The sequence below is a fragment of the Chiroxiphia lanceolata genome, chromosome 4 (genome assembly GCF_009829145.1).
Source record: "Chiroxiphia lanceolata isolate bChiLan1 chromosome 4, bChiLan1.pri, whole genome shotgun sequence".
Classification (NCBI taxonomy): Eukaryota; Metazoa; Chordata; class Aves; order Passeriformes; family Pipridae; genus Chiroxiphia; species Chiroxiphia lanceolata.
This window is the reverse complement of record NC_045640.1, coordinates 47,397,635-47,420,935: the sequence shown is the minus strand read 5'-3', so window position 1 is coordinate 47,420,935 and position 23,301 is coordinate 47,397,635. Positions and strand designations below refer to the sequence as shown.

General features: G+C 39.4%; 2 protein-coding genes across 7 annotated transcripts in view; both read left to right on the top strand.

Moving 5' to 3' along the window:
* Positions 1-18,822, top strand: part of UBA6 (ubiquitin like modifier activating enzyme 6) — a 30,471-nt gene extending 11,649 nt beyond the window's left edge. Inside the window, exons 13-34 of the mRNA XM_032685339.1 lie at positions 810-886; positions 1,547-1,613; positions 2,015-2,158; positions 2,806-2,873; positions 3,144-3,222; positions 3,417-3,497; positions 3,868-3,945; positions 5,245-5,426; positions 5,999-6,104; positions 6,752-6,841; positions 6,951-7,031; positions 7,596-7,724; positions 8,614-8,665; positions 8,771-8,834; positions 9,707-9,776; positions 10,437-10,508; positions 11,717-11,834; positions 12,774-12,967; positions 14,075-14,202; positions 14,977-15,064; positions 15,435-15,529; positions 17,461-18,822. Coding sequence (XP_032541230.1) covers positions 810-886; positions 1,547-1,613; positions 2,015-2,158; positions 2,806-2,873; positions 3,144-3,222; positions 3,417-3,497; positions 3,868-3,945; positions 5,245-5,426; positions 5,999-6,104; positions 6,752-6,841; positions 6,951-7,031; positions 7,596-7,724; positions 8,614-8,665; positions 8,771-8,834; positions 9,707-9,776; positions 10,437-10,508; positions 11,717-11,834; positions 12,774-12,967; positions 14,075-14,202; positions 14,977-15,064; positions 15,435-15,529; positions 17,461-17,596 — 2,199 coding nt within the window. The 3' untranslated portion in view covers positions 17,597-18,822. The remainder of the gene's footprint in view (positions 1-809; positions 887-1,546; positions 1,614-2,014; positions 2,159-2,805; positions 2,874-3,143; positions 3,223-3,416; positions 3,498-3,867; positions 3,946-5,244; positions 5,427-5,998; positions 6,105-6,751; positions 6,842-6,950; positions 7,032-7,595; positions 7,725-8,613; positions 8,666-8,770; positions 8,835-9,706; positions 9,777-10,436; positions 10,509-11,716; positions 11,835-12,773; positions 12,968-14,074; positions 14,203-14,976; positions 15,065-15,434; positions 15,530-17,460) is intronic.
* Positions 18,823-21,837: 3,015 nt separating this feature from the next.
* The window catches only part of CENPC (centromere protein C), a 28,259-nt gene continuing 26,795 nt past the window's right edge, over positions 21,838-23,301 (top strand). For 5 of the 6 annotated variants that reach the window (XM_032685341.1, XM_032685344.1, XM_032685343.1 and 2 more), the window contains exon 1: positions 21,838-21,906. In XM_032685341.1, the coding sequence (XP_032541232.1) occupies positions 21,892-21,906 (15 nt within the window). In that variant the 5' untranslated portion in view covers positions 21,838-21,891. Of the gene's footprint in view, positions 21,907-22,085; positions 22,524-23,301 lie in introns of those variants that run through there. The other variant, XM_032685345.1, reaches the window with a different exon arrangement.

The following is a 23,301-nucleotide window of genomic DNA, read 5'->3' as shown; positions in this document are numbered from 1 at the left end:
GTTGTAAATGCACAGCTCAGCCACCTTTGCTGTTTAAAATCTCAGGTTTCGATAAGTCTTTAATTCAGGAGAGTGGAAATTTTGCAAGCGACAATTTTTTTCCTATATTTAATAATATTAGTTGATAAAAATCACACTGATATCAAAGCTGGGATAATCATAAAAAGGCGATCACAGGTGGGTTGGAAACTGGAATTAATAGTGTAAGGATACTTTTTTTTATTTCTTTGAAAAAAATGATTCAGAGATCTTTTTAAAATCTGTGAGAGGACACTAGCAGTATTTGCCTCTATTGCGTTTTTAGATAAGTATTGTGGACATGGAAGGCATGTAAGTCTCTGGCTTATTAAAATTTTAAACTAAACAATGTTGATGTAATGATTTTTTTGTTTGTATGATAATATAGGGTGTGACTTACCTGTTAAGATTTTCTACTTTTCACTTTTAATGCTGGGCCTTGTTATTGACACTTGACAAAATGCAGTGCATTATAATGTCTACTTTAAAGAAGATTACTTCATTTTCCAATTTCAGCACTAAATTCTTTTGGGGACTCTTCAGTTGGACTTAGTTGAAATGGCTGCTGAATGTGCTTGAAGGGCATTACATTAACACTGAGTAATACTTGTAAAAACATTAGTATGAGATATTTCAAATTCACTTTTTAATGCTATTTAAAAACTTTTTTTGAGCATTGTGGTTAAGAGACAAGGAAGTGAAATAGTAACAGAAGAGTTCAAATAGTTGCTTTTGTTTCTTTAATTTTTCTCTAGTTTGTAACTCATCAACAGTTATTGTTGTCTTAACAGACTCCTTTGCAGATCCATGTTGCCATGCTTGCCTTGAACCACTTCCAGGAGAACTTTGGTCGCGGACCGAACATTGGGTAAAGCAGCAGTTTTGTCTTTGCTAAGCCTTGAATCAGACAGCTCTCTCCTCTTACTGTAGTTACTGGTTTGATGTGCAGCAGGGTACCTTGTCTGTCTGGTACTTAATAGACCATATAGAAATGAAAAGTTGAAATCTAGATGAAAAATGTTACCTATTGCATGCATCTGGGTGTGTGACAGGGCCTTCCCAATGTAGCAATGACACTTTCTGGTCCCAGGTAGACAGAAACGGCTTATACAGGAAGGCCTTCTCTGTTCTTGTTTTTTCACATTGTGTGATTAATATGGAAGAGTTGTTTCAGTGATCCCAAATTATCTTGTAGTTTATGGGTTTAAAAAAAAAAGAAGAGCTGAAGGGTTTGGTTTTCATTTTCAGTATTTTTTTATTCAGCTGTAGTTCTTGATTTGCATAATTTTGAGCTAAATGAGACAAAACTGCTTACAAAGTGTAAATCTTAAAACTCTACTTGCTTATGGGCTTTTACCTGAGACTCTTGTTCCTGAGCTAACCCTAACGTTTAGAAGTACATCTTTAATGCTTACCGTTAAAGACAGTGTAAATTTCCAGACTCTTCCTACTGTATCCGTTGCTTTTTTCTTCCATTGATCATGTTTCTAGAAGGACTCATCATTGTTGTTTCTACCCTGATGTCTAGATGCCTTCAGGATGCTGAGGAAATGCTGAAAATAGCCATGTCTATAAGTGAAACACTGGAAAATAAAGTGAGTAAGGAATCATTGTCGTTATGAGTAATTTTTTAATGTGCTTGTTTAGTTGCCTAAAGGTCATGCTTTGGTCCTTGTTCTAGTCTCTGGATCCATCTTTAGATGGATCAGCTGGCTTTCTGAAGGCCATGCAAGGGAACAGAATGGTGTTTCAGCATGGGTTCAACTGAATGTTCACCTGACATGAAGGCTGAATCCTGTGGCTATGCGAATCCAGTTTTTAAACAAATGCATATGACAAATGCAGGATATATGGTGGATCTGTCTTGGCTGGAAATGTTTTTGCTAGTCAGAGTGAAATAATTTGTCTTTTACTGAAGAATAATAATCTGTGAATCTGTCAAGAACTGACTTTGCTCATTGAGGGGATAAATTTGTTACCATGTCTTACTTTTCAGCCTCAGGTAAATGGTGATGTGGTAAAATGGCTGTCCCGGACTGCTCAGGGATTTCTGCCTCCTCTGGCTGCAGCAGTGGGTGGTGTTGCTAGCCAGGAAGTCTTGAAAGCAGTAACGGGAAAATTTTCTCCATTGCAGCAGTGGGTAAGACTGTCTTTGTTTTTGGATGTTTATTTTGACATGTTATGCATGTTAGTTGTGTGTAAGTGCTGTATGATCAAAATAACCTGAACAATTTTTATAACATGGAAATAAAAAAAAAAAGACTAAATTTAGTAAAAACCACAATGTTTTTATGTGTACAATAAAAGTACAGCCAGTTTTATTAAAATTTTTTGCACCTGGAGTTCACACAGGACATTTTTTCACACGAGCAAAGAGAGCATTGGCTTATTAGTTCATGGCTGCAAAGGTGTGATATAGGGCAGATGCCAGCTTAAGCTGCTATACATAAGAGCAGTACTTTCAGACTCTGAGGATAAATATCAGAGTACAGTTAGATTAAAAAACATCACAGTCTTCACTGTTACCTTTGGAGGGGTAACATGCCTGTCCTTGCAGCTCACCTATTTGAGTGAGCTTTTTTCCCCTCTGTGTCCAGTTGCTTTTTCCTGCTTTTTTCCTGAAGTAAACTGTAGGGTACCAAATGCTGTATAGTCTTCCACTGACAGTAAAAACTTAGTGCTTCTAATTTTCTAGACTCTGTTGTTCATAGAAAATAGTTAGTTTTTAAAATTAAAATAACATTACTATTTTTCACAGGTTTTTATTTTTTTTTCTTTTTTTTGCAGCTGTACATAGATGTGTTAGACATTGTAACACCTCTAGAGAAGGTGGGCTCTGAAGAATTTGTCCCACGGTAAATACAACTACAATCTACTGGCTTATGTACACATCTGAGTCTCAAGCAGGCACGGAAGATGTCTTTTAAACTTAATTCAGTGCTATTTGCAGCACTGAATGGGTTTGGAGTTAAGAATGTGTGTCCTATTTGAGCATGGGAGGAACAGGAATGATAGCTTCCATCTGACTTCTTTAGTAACGTCAAAGTGCAGTTTGGCATCAATGGTATTACCATGATAAATGGCAACTTGGTATTCTCCTGTTTTTATCTCCTGTGCCTTCATAGGGGAGATAGGTATGATGCCTTGAGGGCCTGTATTGGAGACTCTCTGTGCCAGAAGCTTCATGATTTGAATGTTTTCTTGGTGAGTATGACTGACACACTTTTTGCAAGTGCCTTGTTGATACAACTAATGTCCACTGTCTTCAAAATAATGAAGGCAGTTCTGATGTGTGCCATTGCGGAACAAATGGTCCAAAATTTTAATGGGGCTTCTCTATTATACTTGTTTTCATGGTTTTCCCTTATGTGTCTGACTTAAATTGTGATTTTCTTTAGGTTGGCTGTGGAGCGATAGGCTGTGAAATGCTAAAAAACTTTGCACTTCTTGGTGTTGGTACTGGGCAAGACAAAGGATTGGTAAGTCACCTGTTAACCTCGCTTCTCTTATTAAAAAGTAATGTGATAAGGAATAATTAAATAAATTACTAAAAGTGTTAAAAGTCTGAGTCTTATTTCAGGTTGATCTCTGTGCAGAGGGTACAAATGGCCTCGGCATACAGTGGAAGAAGTGTGCAATTAGAAACAGAACACATAAAATACAGTCTTGCTGTATTTTGGTTTTTAAACAAAATTTGGTCAGTCTGGATAGGCAGAGCTTTTAGCCAGAGCTGATGCCAACAGCAGTGCTTTGTTTTGAAAAGTGTCTGTAGAGATTGCATCAGTATCATTGCTCAGTGCTACACTTAAGTTGTAACTTCAGCTGTTGCTTTTGCCCCTTCTGACTTAGGTTACAATTACAGATCCAGACCTGATAGAGAAATCCAACCTGAACAGGCAGTTTCTTTTTCGACCTCATCACATACAGGTAGGCTTTCTTATTCAGTAAATTCTCTGGATTATTGTTGTGTTTCTCTGTCCTGTGTCTCCACAGCGAGCTGAATTGTGAGTGTCTGTACTTCTGTCTAGAAAAGACTTAAAGGCTGTAATGAAATCCAAGCTTTTAAAAAACTGCAATGGCATCCCACTTATCACTGGTATCAGTTGAGCAAAATTGGATCGTCTAACCTTAATGTGTACTGGTGTTTTTGACTAATGAAGTCCCTCAGACCTGACAATCAGGAGTGCTGTGTTGCATAAGAAGTTGCCACGGGTTAGTATGTCAGAAATACTTTACCATAACATTGAAATTCAGGGAAAATAAAACAACCGAAAACAGACAGTGCTGGCAGAAGTGTTCTCAATAGACCTCAGTAGTGCTACTGCTGATGGAACTTCACCAAAGTTGCTATCTTCTGATTTCATTCAGTCTCCATTAAGATGATAAATATCTTTGAAAAAAAAAGTACATTCAGTAAGTGGATGACACAGCTGTTAATTCCTTAGAAGCAGAGAGAACATCCTTGAACTTGCAAACACAGCACAAAATAAAAAAGGTGGCTCAGATCTTGACAGCAATGTGGAAAAAAGGTTTCCCCTGCCCAAAACCCAGCAGCTGAATTTTCTGCCTCCTGTTTATGTGTAGCAAATCTGGGAACAGATTACACTTTGGATAGATAGATAAATGGAATGTGAATCCTTCAAGCTTTCAGAAGCCACACTGTCTTGAGTGCTGATCCCTAGATAACTGAATGTAGTATGGCTAGAAGTGTCAGGTAGGTTAAGAACTCTCTTTCAGTTTAGTTTCTGAAATTGGCTTTGTATGGAATACCTTGCAGTACTGTGATTATTCATAGCTGTTTGATGTCTGTGCTGCAGAGACATGGTCACAGTTACTAATGGGTTTATCCTCTGACAGTCATGAACTGCTCCTTTCTTAGGGCATTTTGAGAGCATGAGAGGCAACATGTGGCATCAGTTTTAGTTACTCAATAAACTTCTGCACCATTCAAGCACTTTCACCATGTGGTCTCTGACACACTACTTTAAATAAAATTAAAAATAAAAAACTCCTATATTAGTAAGATATATATCAGTGAGGGAGGTACATGATTAAAAAATTTCCCGTATTCTATGTTTTGCATACTAACATTTCTGTCAGTGAATTGTTGTTTGATCAGCAAATGAAGTCGATATTTCTGTGTCTCAGATGTTCTTTATCTCAGTATTGTTCTTTATCTCAGTCTCAGTGTCATAGTTATGTATATCTATGTATTCATACTTTCAGAAACCTAAGAGCTATACTGCAGCAGAAGCAACTCTGAACATCAATCCTTCCGTAAAGATTGACTCAGATATTAATAAAGTTTGTCCAGCCACTGAGAACACGTACAGCGATGAATTCTATACCAAGCAAGATGTGATTGTAACTGCTTTGGACAATGTTGAAGCAAGGAGATACATTGATAGGTAGGGTGTGGAAAGGAAGCAAGGGCTGCTTTTCATGCTCTGTATGAGCTCTGCTTTTCTGTTCTTACTCTTCCTGACTTGGAACTGCTTATAAGATCTGATAGCAAATTGCTCCGATTTACCTTGTTCCTTTATAGGCTGGGGGGAGGAAGAGGTTTATACTCAAGGTGGAAACCAGCTCTGCTGTTGTGCAACTGCTACTGTTCACATAGTAGAAAGCCTTGGAGTGAGTTCTTGAAACTGAACAGCTGTTAAGTTCTGATGAGTGGGAGAATACTGTGGTGGTCTGAAGGCTGAATTATTTATGCATAAAAATATGTATTTAAATATAAAAATAGAGATGTTTACATTGAAAAATAATTTCTAATGCTCGTAATCCACATAGGCTAAAGTTTATGGGATCCTGATCTAACTTGAATAGCTCTTCTTATTTAATTTCTTTGTGAGTTTGGTGTAAGCTTTCCACTCTTCTGAAAGTGCCTAGAGACAACTGGTTACAATCCAGTAACGTCTGCAATACAAGAGTGTAGTGATTACACTGTGTGCTGATAGTCTGTGTCTTTCCATGTCAGTCGTTGTGTAGCAAACCTGCGTCCTCTTATAGACTCTGGAACTATGGGAACAAAAGGACACACAGAAGTTATTGTGCCCCATCTGACAGAGTCCTATAATAGTCACGTAAGTGTTTTAAGACCATCGCGCACCTTCTGTACTAGTCCCATAATGCTCTCTGATTCTTTAATCATTTATGTGTCTGTTTAAAATAAGTGGCCTATTTGAGCTGCTGAAGAGCAGTATTATTAGGAAAGAAATTACTTCTTGATTTCTGAAGAAAAGGAAATAAAATTTGAGCAGTTCTTTACAAGCATACGGAACAGTTCTGTTTGAACGGGGCAGGGGAAAATGAACCTTCAAACTCTTGCGATATTCCTCTGTTTAAGTTCTTATGAAACAGGATTTTGAGCATCCCAACAGTCTTGCTAGTGTCCATAAAGGAGTGTTTCTGGCCTTGTATGAAAGGGTGTGTTTCATGCTGAGAGTGTATGTGAATGTGGACTGCACATCTTGGAAAAGCTGACTGGCAGTCTCACCCATTGTTTGTGTTTCAGAGTTCAGTTTTGCTTTCCAGGGTTGAGTTTGGACTATTCTTCATACAGAGGAAGTGATAATATTAGTGTCCATAAAGTAAATTTCTAAGCATAAATAAGCCATTTTGTATATTACAACAGTGGAGTTTTAAACCTATAGTCTAGAAGTTTTTGTTGCTATTATTAGCAATAAACTTTAATAAGTTTGCATTTACATGCAACTTTCCTTAATTACAGCGGGATCCACCGGAAGAAGAAATACCTTTTTGCACCTTGAAGTCTTTCCCAGCTGCCATTGAGCATACAATACAGTGGGCAAGAGATAAGGTAATGGATAAGCTTACTGGGATTCAGCATAACTAAATGTGTATTTGGAAAGGTGGGCGATCTGATATACTTCTTGCAAAATACCATATCTCTTCTTTTTATTTTATAGTTTGAAAGTTCGTTTTCTCACAAGCCTTCTTTGTTTAACAAATTCTGGCAAACCTATCCATCAGCAGAAGAAGTTTTACAGGTAAGGGAATGTTGCCAGGGTAAAATACAGGGTTTAAACTACTGCTTTGTGGATTTTGTTCCTATTTAAATTCTGTGAGATTTGGGTTAGTTTCTGACTTTTTCCAGAAAACCTAAAGACTTATTTGGCCAAGTCGTTAGCTGATCATCAGATGAACAGTATTTCTGGTGTGTTTCATAATTAAAAGTTTCTCTAGCTCACATCCTCTCAGAAAGACTGAGGCACTGCTAGCGTATGATTAGTATATGTCACACTGATGTATAATTATCTAGAAAAAATAAAAGGAACACTGAGTTTGAAGTGAATTCAACTATGTAATAAATTAGATTCAAATGTTTACTATCTTTTCTTGTGACTGTGGTCCATAGGGCTGGATGGAAGTAAATCAAGTAGACCACAGCACCTGGGGAAAAAAACCCAGGGAAGAGGATCACACAAGGGATAATATTTCACAAATTGACCCTCTGTTTCCTTTCGCCTATGGATTACTAAAAACATATTTACTGTTTGACTGGATTTGAAGGAATCTTGTCTGTTTTAACACTTTCATGTTTCTTTATCTAGAGAATAAAATCAGGAGAGAGCTTAGAAGGCTGTTTTCATGTTATTAAAACGCTCAGTAGAAGACCCCGAAGTTGGACTCAATGTGTAGAACTAGCAAGAGTAAAATTTGAGAAGTATTTTAGCCATAAGGTAGGTAAGACCTGTAAATGAGGTGGCACTGGACTGACGAGGACTTTAGAAAACTTGGTAGCTCTAATAACTAGGTGTCCAAATCTATGCACTCACTTCCATTTCTTCATAAATAATGAGATGTACTTGAAAGGTAAAAATGCTGCATCCCTTTCTACTGTAGCACTTCTAGGTCTGGTTTATTAACTCACTCTAGTAGCTCTGTTCAGTAGTCTTCAAGCAGTTTTCTTGGCAATTTTCCAGCTTACTAGGTACTGTGTTTTCCAAAATAGTGAGATTATCAGATGTCTTTCACTAAAGAACGACAGATTTTTGTTTCCTGCACTAAACTTTTGTTACTGAACTCAGCTTCATAACTCTGATTTTCTCAAAGGTTGTCTGAAATAAGAGCCAGTCATTCTGAGAATCTGGTCCACAGTGTTGCTTAAAGTATGTAATTGTGTGTAATTTTGTAGGAAAGATGTGATCATGCTGTTGCTTATTGATAAGCATACCTGTGCCTGTGGAAGCCCTGGTGGTAATTGTCACATTGACAAAATGTTGCATTCCCAATTGCGAATTTGTATGCAATAATCTTAAAGTGACAATAGGGTGGGGGGAATGTTTTGCTTCTTGGATTAAGGGTCTTTTTTGGACTTTGTACAGATGAGGTGACATTGTCATCATTGTCTGTGAATGAATGGGCAAGTCACTGTCCAGTAGTACTTGTCTTTAAGCTGTCCGTCTTGACACAGTCATCTTTAGATTTTCTTAACTCTTTGAATTACTTCAGCTGTGATTTGGAGTGAATCGAGATTTCATGTCATTACTAAAAAGAAGGTTTGATTTAGTGTGGTCACGTCGATCTGTATATGACAAATTACTAAAGCTACTCTGACTTTTCCTCTAGGCTCTTCAGCTCCTTCATTCCTTTCCCCTTGATACACGATTAAAAGATGGAAGTAAGTACAAATGCCCCTTTGTGCCTGTTGTGAATTCATGGCATACATCATGTATTGCTGTTCCTGGTTACTTAGGGTTTCATCTTAAGTCTCTCTTCTTGACAGGTTTGTTTTGGCAATCACCAAAGAGGCCACCTTTCCCAGTGAAGTTTGATTTTAATGATCCTTTGTAAGTATAGTACTGCCACAGATGCTTTCTAGATGTTTTATAGCTTCTATAAAACTCAATCTACAGCAGAAAGTGTAAGGCAGTGCCTTTATAGTGCTAGAAGTTGGACTGGTATCGATGGGTGTTAGTGCACAGTCTTACAAATCTGTGGCAAATTTGGTGAGTTGTCTCATGCTTTCACTACAGGTAATTTAGTTTTCACTGGAGGGTGCTGCGGGAAGGTGTGACATCTAAGGTGAAATAGCTTAGAACAACCCATTTCATGTCTTCTGTGACTACAGAATTTTACTGAGTTGTTGCTGTCATACCTCCCTGCCTCTGTTGTCCCACATCAAGAAATGCAAGACATGCTAAATTAAATTGTCTGCCTAGTATGACCTAGTGGAGGGATCCCTTCTTCCTAACAACGTGGGTCTGATCTAGGTGGCTTGGGTATTACAGATAATTTAAAAAATTGATGTGGTTGAAGGACTGAAAAGCATGCATCTGCTGCATATGTACACCTGCTTTGAGAAACTGTCTGGATTGCCTTTTTTAGTTTGAGTGAAAACTGAGATCATGGCAAATATCAAATTATTTCTGAGGTGAAGTCTTTTATTATCATATTGATGTCATGTGAGCAGTTGTTTTCTTGACTGCAAAGGTTAAATATGGTTTTCATTAAGTAACTCTTTACTGATCAAAGTTTGCTTAGTTTTGGGGACAACTTCTGAGTCAGTCAAAACATGCCATCTGTTTTGTACTGTCTGCTCTGAAAGATGGGAATTCCGTTTCTCCATGTGTTCAAGATTTCTTTGAATATGATTGCAAACTTCTGAGCAACTGAAGTAAAAAAAAAAAAAACCCACCAAAAATCTTTCTCTTTTCTTTAGGCACTATGGTTTCATTGTGAGTGCAGCAAAGCTCTTCGCAACAGTGTACTGTGTTCCTTTCACTGAAAAGGTAATCCATGTACTGTAACAGTGTTCCCAGCGCATAACTTGGTTGTATGTATTCGGCTTTGACCTGGTGTCTGGTTGCCAGTTCTTTCCAAAAATTGATTAAAGTGATTCTTAAAGTAATCTATCCTTCAGCACTGGCTGTTCAGCAACTGCTTACACTTCTTCGTCTATATTCAAATCCCTAATCTGGAGAAGAAATGCGCGGCGTATTTGATATTTTCAGTAAGCACTGAACTTGGGAATTATTATTTTGATGCACCTGTCTCCTGTGTAATATAGCTACTGAACTGAAAAAAGATCTCTATAAGGCATTTTTTCAATTAAGTGTCTTAGCTGTGCTCTGGGGTTTTTATTTTCTACTACTCACAGCCTCTGTGTTGCTTATACTTTGTTTTTCTTGTTACCCTTTTTCTTTTCTAATTGGAACTTCCTGTAAGTCACGTTTACACTTCTATTGAGTTTTCAAGTGCTAGGCACTTCCCACCAGTTGACTGGCTGTAGTAACTGAAATGTCACTTGGTGTTTTAATGGTGATGTTTGACTGAAACATCATTGAATATTTGTGAGATTTTTTGGGTTTGGTGTTCTTTGAAATGCTACTGGATATACAGTCTTGTTGCGTTGATGTGAATTTAAATTGTTTTTCTTCAAAACCTAACAGGATTTGTCAGAGGAAACTATTTTGACTATTATTTCAGCTGTGAAAGTACCAGAGTTTAGACCTTCAAACAAAGTAAGTGTGATATTTAGTTTAAAGAAAAAAATAAAATGTTCCACAAACAGTGTCCCTCATCTTCAACTACTTCTTGCATCAATGCTAATGAGAAATAAACACAAATTATAATGTGTTTTGGGGAAATACAACTGTGGCATACAGGACTGCTTTGACTTGGTATAGCTATGGTATCTATGTACCAGATGCTAAATGGAAAATGATGGAGGGAGGTTGCCTTTTTGAAATGATTTTTTATACTATTGTTTTCCATGCATGAGTGTGATTGTAACTTTGCAAGGTTTTTTAAGTTTACATGCGTCTATACTATTTTAATAAAAGTAGTAAAATTTTACTCATAAGCAACTTTAAAACAATCCAAGACTAGTGTCAAATTGTCATTTCTTTCTAGCTAATGTAAAGGAAGTGTCATTACTTTCATGTTTATTTTTGGAGTGTTAATTTCAGAGTAGCTTAAGCATTATTGTGCAGTGCCTAACATTTGTCACTATTTAAAATTATCAAGTATTCCAGGGTGTTTTCATATTTTTTTGCACAGTGTTAACACTTGTCTTATGAATGCTTGCCTTATGACGCCAAACTGGTATTGTGACTTGGAATCACAGATGATTGAAGTTGGAAGGGATCTGTGGAGACTATCTGGTTCAATCCCTTTGCATCAGGCAGGGGTGGCTAGAGCAGGTCATCAAGGAGTGTATCCTGTTGGGTTTTGAATATCTCTGAGAATAGACTCCACACCCTCTCTGCTGCCTCTGCCAGTGTTCAACCACCCTCACAGTTTTGCTTGGGGTGGTTTTTTGTTTGTTTGTTTTTTTTTTCTTTATAGTATTTTTATATTTTTCTTAAGGAATTTTGTTTGCTTCAATTTATGCCCATACCCCCTTGTGCTGTCATTGGGCACCAGTGAAAAGAGTTTATCTGTGCTCTCTGTACTTTCCCCTCATCAGATATTTATGCACATTGATAAGATCCCACTGACCCTTCTCTTTTCCATGCTGAACCATCCCAGCTCTCACAGCTTCATGTGAGAGATGCTCTGGTCTTTTAATGATCTTTGTGGCCCTTGGCTGGACTTGCTCCAGTAAATCTACGTCTCTCTTGAAGTGGGGAGGAAAGACTGCAGGGAAGACAGAAAATTTAGTACACTTAACACTCGTGCTGTCTGAAGTTCATGTATTTTATTACTCAAGCACTGCACACACTTGCAGGTTGTACAGACTGATGAAACCGCAAGAAAACCAGATCATATTCCTGTCAGCAGTGAGGATGAAAGAAATGCTATTTTCCAGCTGGAGAAGTCTATACTATCCAATGAAGCTCTGGAAGGTGAGTAGTGCAAACTTCTGAAACCTCATAGCTCAGTAATGTCTTGCATTTGCACTGCCAGTAGCGGCATTCAGGTCTTTAATTCTACAAGAAGCAGAGCTGGTGTCTAAAGTGTTCTGAAGTGCTATGCAGATATCCATCCTGTTGCTTGGCATTACTTTATGCTTCTGTATTTCTGAGATGCCTGCAAGTCTTGGGGCTCTCTGTTACGCTTGTATGTAATTACAACACTGATGACAGCAAGCAGGCAGTGGCAGTGAATTGAACTCTGAAGGAGGGAAAGGGTGCTGGCTAGATCCCAGATGGACTGAAAGCAATTCTGGTATGAAAAGGCTGAGAGTTACTACTTAGAGGAATCAATCTGAAATTATCCTTAATTGTGAAGTCTGTTGGAGTCTTCCTCAGCATCTTCTAGATATGTTAAAATGAGAGTGCTCAGATCCCGCTTTTGTGCCTGGCCACATGAAGAGGTCATCGGGCAAAAACTACATGCCAGCTTTTTTAGCCCATGAACACAGAGGTGAAAGATTAGCTTGTCTCTAACACATCCCTTGGAGTGTCAACCCAAAACTCTGGACTCCCATGCTACTGAGTCCATAGTGAAAGGGTTGCAGATAAACAAAGCTTATAGAGGGAGCTTATAGGATGGAGGCGTAGTGAGGTGGGGCGTATAAGAAACATCCATAGGACTGTCCGAAATTTATTCCTGGTGTTGCAAGGAAAATAAAATTATGGAGCTCTGTTGATATTTCTGTCATTACACTCTTTTAACAAGTGGTATTGATAGGGGCATTTCTACTTCTAGTATAGGAAAACAAGTAAGGAACCAAGCTCCAGGATGTGAGATTTTTGGTTTGTTAAGATTCTGGTTCCTGTAAGCTATGTTTAGGACATTTTCAGTTTTCTAATAATAATTTTTTTCTTTTTTTTAATGAGCAGCTGACTTGCAAATGAAGCCCATATCCTTTGAAAAAGATGATGATAGTAATGGGCATGTAGATTTCATAACAGCCGCATCAAACTTGCGAGCCAAGATGTACAACATTGAAGCAGCAGATCGGTTCAAAACAAAGCGCATTGCAGGAAAGATTATTCCTGCCATTGCAACAGCTACTGCTGCAGTATCAGGGCTGGTGAGTATGCTTTTTAAATGCATATTTATTTCTCTTACTCTTTCTTGCCTGAAACCACTGTTGTGTGGGTATCAGTTAGTGCTACCCTGACAGAGCCTCATTTAAAGAAATGGATTTACTTCTCATGTACCAATACAAAAGGTGTTTGGTTCTGGATGTGGTTGTTGTGGAAAACATTCAGTGCAGGTGTGCAGCTGCAGTGCCAGCTGAAGCTGGAGCTCAGGGTGGTGAGAGCCCTAGGCAAGAGATTGTGAACTTTACACAAGGGGCATGGGGACCTGTGGCTCCAGCCAGGTGAAAGAACACTCAGAGACACAGCAGGAGCTTTGAGGACTCATTTGGAAGACCCCAGACTGTTGAGCACACAGACTGTGAGGGTACAAAAGCCCAGGTAGTCCTTTGTTTGGGGTCCCTCTCCAGAGGCAGCAGCTCGTGCTGTTACTCTGTTGTTGTACTATGGTAAAATTACTTAAAGGAACCAGAGGTCTGAGACTCTTCTGTGGAAAACCCAGGGTTGAGCCATTGAAGACTATGAGAGTGGGAGAGGTAGTGAGTGAAGCAGGGCACCTGCAGGTAGTGAAGCTACCTGCTGTGAAGGGGCTTTGGCCCCAGCACTTAAAGTCTCTGTTAACATGATTACCAGAGTGGCTCCTGGATGGTCAGACAGGGAAGTTTCCTTAACATGCTAAGCCTTTGATGCTTTTCTATTTGATTTGCTGGACACAAAGAAATCAGCCTTTTGGTTTGTTTTCTACCATTAATAAGAACTTCCATCAGAGTGCCACTGCCAAGAGTGGAGAGGATCTGTTCTGTAGTAGTTCACATTTGTGCATCTCAACAGAACTTCATGCTTTGTGGAGGTTTCTTGAATTAAACAGTTTTTGAAAGAGTCCTACATTAGGAACACTGTTTTAAGTATTTCTCTTGGCAACAACAGAATTTATTTCTGTGGCATAGTGGGTTGCATTTCCAGATGTTATTTATTCTGCCGATTGTACAAAGGCCAATCTCATTAACAACTTTCTCTGTAGTTGCTGGCCTTATAACTACACTAGTACTGATTACACAGTACCTAAAACCTAATAAGTAAATTCTCATTTACTGCAGGTTGCACTGGAACTCATCAAAGTTGTGGGTGGCTACCCAGCTGATGCATACAAGAACTGTTTTCTGAACCTAGCCATTCCCATAATGGTCTTTACAGAAACTGCTGAAGTAAGAAGAACGGAAATCAGGTAGGAAGGACAATGGCAGAAGGGCGAGGGTGGTATTTTGAAACCTGCTAATTGATGCTGAAACTTGCTGAGTCATTAAAACCAATGTGAAGTTTGAATAGTTATTAAATCCAGATAACCAGATTAAGGCCTTACGTGCTCACAGAGCAAAGCTATGATGGAACCACAGTTCATGGCCATACTCAATTAAACATCATAGATGTTAAAAGTTTTTTTTGTTGTTGTTGTTGTTTAAACTTGTAAAATGATGAATCACTTCATGCTTGCTATCACACTCTGTTATCCATTTACTATATACTGCTAAAAGTGTAAGTGATCCTCTTAGTACTGCATTGCTCAAGAACTTTGGAAAATACAGCACATACTCATCCATCCTAATTTAAAATATAGTGGGTTTAAGGGCTTAGTTTTGTTTCCAGTGGAAGCTGTTACTCGTGGGGCTTTAAAAATCTAGACAAGTTAGACATGTGGCATTGTTCTTAGGAAACATCCTGGACACACTTTTGCATCTCGTTCAATACAAGAGCTATTTTTCAGTAGGTCTGAAAGCTCATTAACTTCATTGCCAGATACCATGTTTACTTGGAGCTCTTACTGTGTCTTGTGCTTAGTAAGGTAAGAAGGCTGGAGAAACTGCAGCAAAGAGGGAGGAGATTTTTGCTTAAGATAAAACAGCACCTCCTAAAAGACACGGCGGTTCTTCAAGACACATTTAAAGGAAGTGGCTGAGTTCACATTCTAAAGTAACAACCAACCTTTCATTTTTTAAAACAGAAATGGGATTTCATTTACCATCTGGGACAGGTGGACAATTCATGGGAAAGAGGATTTTACTCTGTTGGACTTCATAAATGCTGTCAGAGTAAGTTATCTACTGTACTGGGTTAGTACAAGACAAGAGAAAAGGGATTTCTTGTTTTGGGTTATTGGTTTGGTTTTTGGTTTCTTTTCTTTCATGAAGTTATTGTTCAAATTAGAATAGTTTTAGTAATAATTAATGTCAATGGGAATGTATCTTAAGTAAACACATCCAAGCCTATTTTCAAATTCTTTGTTAATTCATTTGGTTCAATGTATCTTAATAAAACTTCTGTCAGAGTCCACGCATTAGCAAGTTTTCTGGTTGGGATTCTATGGATTTGAATAGTTAGCTGTAGTATTAGCAGCAGTAGTATCTGCTGGTTTGGGCAGCTGTTCTAGTCCTTTAATAAGCTTTAATTTGTGAATTCCAGGAGAAATATGCAATTGAACCAACTATGGTTGTACAGGGAGTCAAAATGCTCTATGTTCCTGTGATGCCAGGCCACATTAAAAGATTAAAGTTCACGTGAGTATAACTGGAAAACGAGTTGAGTGGTGCAAGTGCACATACAAATTACACTCATTGGTTGTATCATAAGGATGTGTGTCTAACAGCAGTGTTTTCCCTCGAAGTGGTAGCTAGTCGTTAATATTTTGGAAAGAAAAAAGATAATTTCTTTCATTTGGAAAACAAAAAGAAAATAAAAAAAGAGAAAGTGAATTAACTTCTATGATGAGGGCAGGAGACTTCCAAAATGCTGCTCTAACTGATGAATACCAGAATGAGAAAGCTGAAGAAGTCTGACAATAAGTTGTTTGGTTTTTTTTTGGGGGGGGGGGAAAGAATGTACTGTGGTTCAAGTGGAACAATTTAGAACCTTTTGAAACTAGCTTAAAGCTAATGCTGATGCATTGATCAGTACCTGTTTTGAAGGTCTGCCACTTGGTAATATCAGGCAAAGTAGTATGAGCAAGCTACTTCAAACTTCCTGGGAGAGAAGAGCCTTTAAGCTGGTTCTGCCTTCAGAGTGCCTGGCATACTAAGATGAGAATTTACAGCCTCTTAAAAAGAAGTTGTTTATATGCCTTCTCTTACAGCTGTATAAATAATTTTGAATGAGTGAGGTATGTAATGAATGAAGTCAAAGGTATGGTGTGAAGCTGCCTTCTTGTGAATATTAGGATTTCTTACTACTCTGAGACTTGCTTCAAGCTTTCCATGTAGTAGCAGCAACTTGGGGTTCTGTTACAAATAGTCCCAAAAGATATTTGCACAGCAAACTCTGATCTGTCCTGTGTGTTTGTTTTTCCTTAAGTTGCTTAAAATCATGCTGTAATATGACAAGCATTACCAGACTCTTTCTTCGTTTCAGAATTGCAGCATTAACTGGTGGCATACTCCTTAAAAGCAAGTTTTAGAAACGTAGTTATTTGCCTTGCTCTGTAGCTTGGGACTTCCTCATGCAACTAAATATTATCTCAGTATCTCTGCTGAGAAGAGGCTAATGCTTTGTGTTCTTGCAAGGAAACAAGTGCTTTGGGGAAAGCAGCTTTTTGGCCTGCATACTAAAGTATACCCAGAAGGGAAATCCTTCTCTAAGTGATCTGTGAGGAATAGAAATGATTGACTGTATTCCCTCAGCCTCTTAGCATTTGAGCTGGCCTCATGAACAAGTGCTCCAGGTTAGCAAGAAAATAATCTTGAGCCATCTACAGATATGTGATGAAAGTGAGGTTGGCTGACCTGCTTCAGTATTCCAGTGTTCAACTTCCAAGCATTGGCTGTAGCTTTTGAGACTGCAGAGAGCAAAGGAGGGAAATTGCGCTAATACGTGACATCCTTACGTAGTTCAAACTCACTTTGTGGTCATGAAGGAAGAAGTCCCAGATCTTGGCTGTTTTTTCCCCCTCATTGCTATTCACCTTTGAAATTCAAGGACTTAGTGCCATAACCCCAGTAGAATTACTTTCCATCAGAACTTTTTACCTGGTGTCTGCACTGGAGTAGTTCTTCCTAATATACTAAAATGGGCCTTTATTGGTAGACAGAGAACTTATTCCTCCTCATTGACTGAAATCCTACACAGAAATCTAACTTTGCCTTGTGCCTCTCTGGGATGCCAAAGAAGAATTACATCTGTGAGGAATCCCATCCAAAACTGGCCATATGTTCTTCTCTTTTGTACTGATCACTTGTTGGTGAACGATGCAGTAGCTCTCTAATGGGCTACGTCTATCAAGAAAATGGAACACGATTTGCTGGATCTTGGGTGGAGAAACAGCTTTTGTGTCAAAATTTAAAGGTGGCTTAATTGCTTAATTCTTCATTTTAATTTGGCCTGTAGTATGTTAGACCAGTATATACTGCTGGCAGTGGAATTCATCCTAGTCTGATCCTGAATTCCCACTGCCAATCCTCCCGGTATTTTAACAAACTCTTGCTTTATTTCTCTATAGGATGCAAAAACTTGTGAAACCATCACCTGATAAGAAGTATGTGGATTTGACAGTATCATTTGCTCCAGAGACTGATGGAGAAGAAGACTTGCCAGGGCCCCCTGTGAGATACTACTTCGTTCAGGAAGACAATTGATGGCAGAGGCACAGAAGTCACTCATGGACCATTTGTTCTCAAAGGAGTGTGCTAATTTTCAGCTATTAAAGATGGTACTATGTATTTCTTTTTGGTGAAGCCTTAATTAAATGGTGAAAATCAGTGGCTTTGCACTGAAGACAAACTGGATTTATGTCTCTTCTGCTCCTGCTTTCTTCAAACCTGTTCGCTCAAAGGAGGATTGGTCACGCTGTGAGATGGAATGTCCAGTACAGTCCTTACCTTAAAGACAAGATTTGTATTGATTTGTGGGGAGCTGAAGAAAGCAAGAAGAATGGTGAACCTAACAAGTGTGCAAATTAGGCACTGCTTAGAGAAGAGTGCAAAAAACAGGGAAACCATCATTTTATGCTCCTGGTGTTCTAAGAACATCTTAAATCCATTTCGTATGTTACTTAATTCTTAAACAAGAATTTCATTCTTGCCATCTACACGTGAGATTTAATCCATTCAAAAGGCTTAGCCTCCCACTTAAGAGCAGACAAACTGCTTTATTGTGTCGTTGGTTAGTGGTGCTGTGGCCAGAGCAGCTATCTTATGTCAGTCTCAACATGGAAACCCAGGAAACAGGTGTAAATTGTCAAAACTCCGCTGAAGTCCAGAGAGCTGTAATTGTTGATTATCTGCACTGAGACTGTTCTTTCCAGAATACTGCAGTATGGGGGAAGTGAAAACCTATCGGAGAGCTGAATTAGCACTTTCAACAATAAAACTTTGTCTTCAAGAAAGAGAAAATGTGATTGAGCCTTTCTGCCCTCACCAAATTAAAATCACTATAGCACATGGTGACTCTAAAGGGAGGAAAAGGCAAATGTCTCTGGATGTTTGTCATACCAAACTCCTTTTGGTAACCATTTCCTTATAGTGAGTGGTTCTGCTGTACACATGTCCATAGTCCAAGTCTGACTTGCACTGAACACAGGTTTTTATCATCATCAGTTTCTCAGATGTTGAAGTGTAAAGATCTTGTTTATTTGGAAGTCATTAGGGACTAGATTTGTTGCGGTGAGGCAGAGGTGTGGTACAGAAATGTCATCACTTAACTATCATTTAAACACCAGATACTTGAGCTGGTAGTTCTTTATTTCTCACCACCATGGTAGAATGAGGCAAGGGTAGAATACAAATCTATAAACTGGAACTTGTACATCAAGATGTATGGAACTGAATACCTGGAATCAATATAATTGTTTCAATATTTTGGATTCAGTCTTGCGTGTGTGATGTCTTCTGGACGGTGTATATAATTTTACAGTCAGTCCACTTTATAGATATAATTTTCTAGATTAATAATACTGCTTTTTAAACTACCTAACTTCATTTTTTTATGAACTTCTTTTAGAGAAACTTTTTGAAACAGGAGAAAAGGTGGCTAGATTGAGTGCAGACGAAACACAAGCAGACAGCAAGTTTCCCCTTCTAAATAACAACTAAAATGTGTTTCACTGTGGCAGTATTAGAATCTGAACTCTTACCTGAAGTCACTATTTAGTGCTAAGGATCACTTAAAGGTTTAGATCAAGTTGAAAGCACCATCACCTCTCACACTTGGAGACTGAGAAACAAATGAAACTTTAAGTATACTCTGGTATGTTAGTGTGGTGTCCACATCATGCTTATGCTTTTGAAATAAGCAGCACATAAAAATAGTAAAGTCTCAGTACATTTTTAGAATGCCATATGACTGTCTTCAGGGTTTAAAGTAAACTTTCAGATATAATTAATAGAGTGGCTTTTATTAATGACAATGCATACAGCTTTGAGACCCTTGTCAAAAAGTGCAGGTCAAGGCTGGCTGGGATCACAGCCAAAATTTACAGACATGGCTGTATCTCTGTGCTGCTCTTATTGTGTGTATCTGTTGGATGAGTGTCTGTTCTATGAATGGGTTCTCCTCAGTTAAAAAGCTGCTTATGGAAAAATTGACAATGCACAATGGCTCTAGATAGTTATTAGCAGACCTTTAAAATTTTTGGATATAAGTTATCTAAGTAAAATCTTAAAACTAATAACTTCAAGAGGACTTTGTATAGGAGAACTGTGCATGTCAAGTGGCTCATTTAAACTTTTTATGTTTTAAACCTTTTTGAACTGCTGATACAGAGAGTGAATGTATTTATATTTAAGGTTTTGCAGTGGAGTGGGCTGATTCTGTGTGAATTTGTATTTGATACAGCCCGTTTCTGAATCTGTTCCTGCTTTTTATCAAAAGTCTCAGCAGATGCTCAGCATGATGACACAAAGGGTTCAATCAAACTGGGAAAGTGAATTTTGGGGTGCTGGTCTTCCAGATCTTCAGCATTGTCACTACCAGTGCTACCAAGCTAGAGGCTTGTAGCACTATCTGGAATCTGAGAACTGCTTTTTCTCTTTGGTGTGTTTTTGTTTTGCTTTTTTTTTTTTGTCTTTGTTTGTTTGTGAGGTTTTTTGTGGTTTTGTTTTGGGTTTTTTTCATTGTAATGAAAGACTGTGTTTGTCTAGGACCATTTGATGCTCTATTCCTGTGGAGCTAGCTTTCTTCCCGCAACACTGAAGAACTGTCTTTCCACTAGAACACTTTGAATAGCTTTCTTTCATAATGTTATTCTTTGAAGGAACAGTTGATTTTCAGGGGTGAAGCTTTATATCAGCATTGAAGATCTTTCTTGCTCAAATGCTTTCTTGAAGAGTTTGCTCATATTTACACTAGCTTTCCCGGAATTTCTAGCATCCTTAATATAGATGCAGGAATGTTTGTGCATGCAAAGCATGAGGCACTTAGCACCCCTCTCAGCTGTTCTCTGGGGTTAGTCAAGGTGTTTCTTTAATGTTAGGAGTAGTGAGGATTCTTTGTGAAGATCTTGCTACTGTTACCAAGACTGATTTGGTGCATCTGATGGATTTACCTATATCATGAGTAAAAAGTAGATGTTTCCATCTTATTTTCCCACTCTTTTCCTATATAGGATAAATAAGTGAATATTTACTAAAAAACCACAAAAAACCAAACCAAAAAGCTATTCAAGAATAGTGACTACATAGAAAGAACAACTCTGGCACCATTTGGATCTTTGTGAATGCAGAAACCCTGTCACCCTCATCATGGCATCTAACGTCCTGAAATAATGTGGGTTTGAGGTAGGCAAAGAGTTTGTATATCTGTCTGAGTTATCAAACATGAGTAAAGGTTGTTAATTTTTCCTTGTGTCTTTGAAACAGTGTGGCTGTAGGCCAGTTGTTTGAAGAAAGGAAGCTGACATTAGCTTGAAAGGTTTATCAATCCCAGTAAATTATCTCCTGTTGTGCAATTACAGAAAGCATATGTGCAGCACAGTGCATCAATCTAAACCTTTCTCCAGAGATTGATAAATTTTGACCAGAGAGCTTTTGAGCATTTATTTTAATTTAAATGTATCTTTTGTGTGGTTGTTGAAGTAGCTAATGTGGGTGTTTATCCATAGTGCAGAAAGCTTATTGAGACTCAAGCTTAAAAGTGTCGTGAGTTACAGCATTAATACCAGCAAAACTGTCTTGCTAGTAAGTCAATAATTTTGCATGGCAAAAGTGAGATCCAGCAAAGTATTTAAGTTCCTACTTCTCCCAGCAACACGCAGGTTTCAATTTCACAGTGAGGAAAAGCTGCAACTCTAACCTGATGTACATGGAGCAGCACCGGGTTCACAAAGTGACCTTAAGTATTTCATGAAAAGAAAGCACAAACTTCTCAGGTTATGTTGTACTTTCATAAAAACAGTGGGCCTTCCCCATAGTGGTCAGAAAGAACAGGGATGGTGTACCAGTCACAAGTGTGCAGTAAAAACCCTCACTTAAAACTATATTTTTGGGCAGCGTTTCGCGGCCACTGTAAGGCACTGCGCCCTCACGTTATCAAGCACTTGTTTTTTGCTCAGTGTTAAGTTCTTCACTAACGTTTTAAAGAAAAAACTGCAGCGCCCCGTAGTGACAGTGGCCATTTGGAAACCCGAGAATTTGAACTGGCGTTTCCGAGGAGAGGACAGAGAAACGGGACCCATCGCCGCGCAGGTCTCATCAAGGAAGGGAAAGTAAGACAGTAGCCCAGGGCGGAGACAGCCCCCGCTCCTGCGCAGGCGCCACAAGCGCGCGCCAAAAAGCAGCGTCTCCGGCTGGCGCGCGGCGGCCGCCGACCAATGAGGCGGAGGCGGGGGGGCGTGGCCGGGGCGTCGCTGTCCCCGCCGGCCGTGGGCGCGCGCGCGGCGGGAAAGGCGCCCGGGTTCGAAAGCGGCGCGCGGGGTGCGCGCGAGCCCCGGCCCGGGATGGCGGAGGCCTTGGTGAGAGAATGCGGGGACGGCGGGGGTGTGTCTGTCTGTCGGTCTGTCCGCCTGCCTGTCGGTCTGTCTGTGCGCTGTGTTGTGGGCTTGCAGCCCGTCCCTTCCGGAGAGCCAGAGGTGCGGCCCCCGGCGCGTTCCCGGAGGAGGGGCGGGGTCGTTCTTCCGCCCCACCCTGGGGTCTTCCACTTCTCCCTGAGGAGCGGGGGGCCGGGGTTGGCGCACCGTGTCCTCCGGGTTCGCGTCTGGGCCCCTTGCATAGACACTTGTGCTCCGAGGGCTAGTCTGTCGGGAGCCCCGTTTCCCTCAGGCTGCCTCTGGAGAGCCGCCTTCCATGGGCGAGCGAGCGCGTACAGAGCCGGACACTTGTCCAGGCACGCCACAGTCGTGCTCATCTTGAGTTTTAAAACTCTTCATGTGTAGGGCGATGCGAGCACACTTATAAATGAACGGTTCAAAGCACTTTTAGGTCCGTTGCAGGAGATTTTCAGTCTCTTTAGTGCGAAAGGCTGCGTGCCAGTGGATTGTGCTACACTCTGCTGCAAGGGGAAGAGATTTAAGGCCGAGTGTCAGATTGACTGGAGTGTGGTTCTGCACAGTTTCTGAAGGGGTGGCTTTTGGTCAATTGTTTCTCCGTGTGACCTAGAGTTTCCTTCTGCCACTTAAGGCTGATATTGAAAGTTTCCAGTGCAATCAATCCATGTGTGGTGTTGGTTATTTTTGTTACCAGAAGTAATATCCAAAGAGGAATCATAAAGGGCAAAGTACTGTCAGTATAGCAAACTTCAGAAAAACGAGCTGAATTCCGTTGTGTTAGGACTAGATAATCTCCAAGCTGCACATACTTTTTAAATTTACACAAATGAATAAGAGGTCGTAGTTGTTTTTCAGCTAAACATTTACATTTTTTTAGATGTTTTCCTATCACGTCTGTGAAAAACTGCACTCTGCTTAGTGCTTGAATTTTTCTAGACCTTTCTTCCCATTTGTATCCTCGATGTTCTTTACCTGTTTCCAGGTCAGCAGCTTTATTTCATTTGTTGGTGTAGAAGGTAACACTGATAATATGTTGCCGTTTGAAGTATTACTGCTCCAGTTGTAGTAGTAGATGACTGGAGTCATGTTTTCTATTTGAATGACTTTGATTATATTCGGGTTTCAAGTGTGTGAGGTGGCACTGGGACTTAACTGAGGCTGTAGTTTTACCATGGCACAGCGATGTGATCTCACTGCCTGTCAGTGTGGTCGTGCCTGTGGCAAACAGGTAAGAACCATCACGTGAGCAGTTAACACACAGCAGCAGATGTTTGGTTATGTCCTGGCTTGCTTTGTAGTAGATCATTCCTCTTCCTTACTTTAAAGATAAGCCATTACACTTGAGTAAATGATAGCCAAATC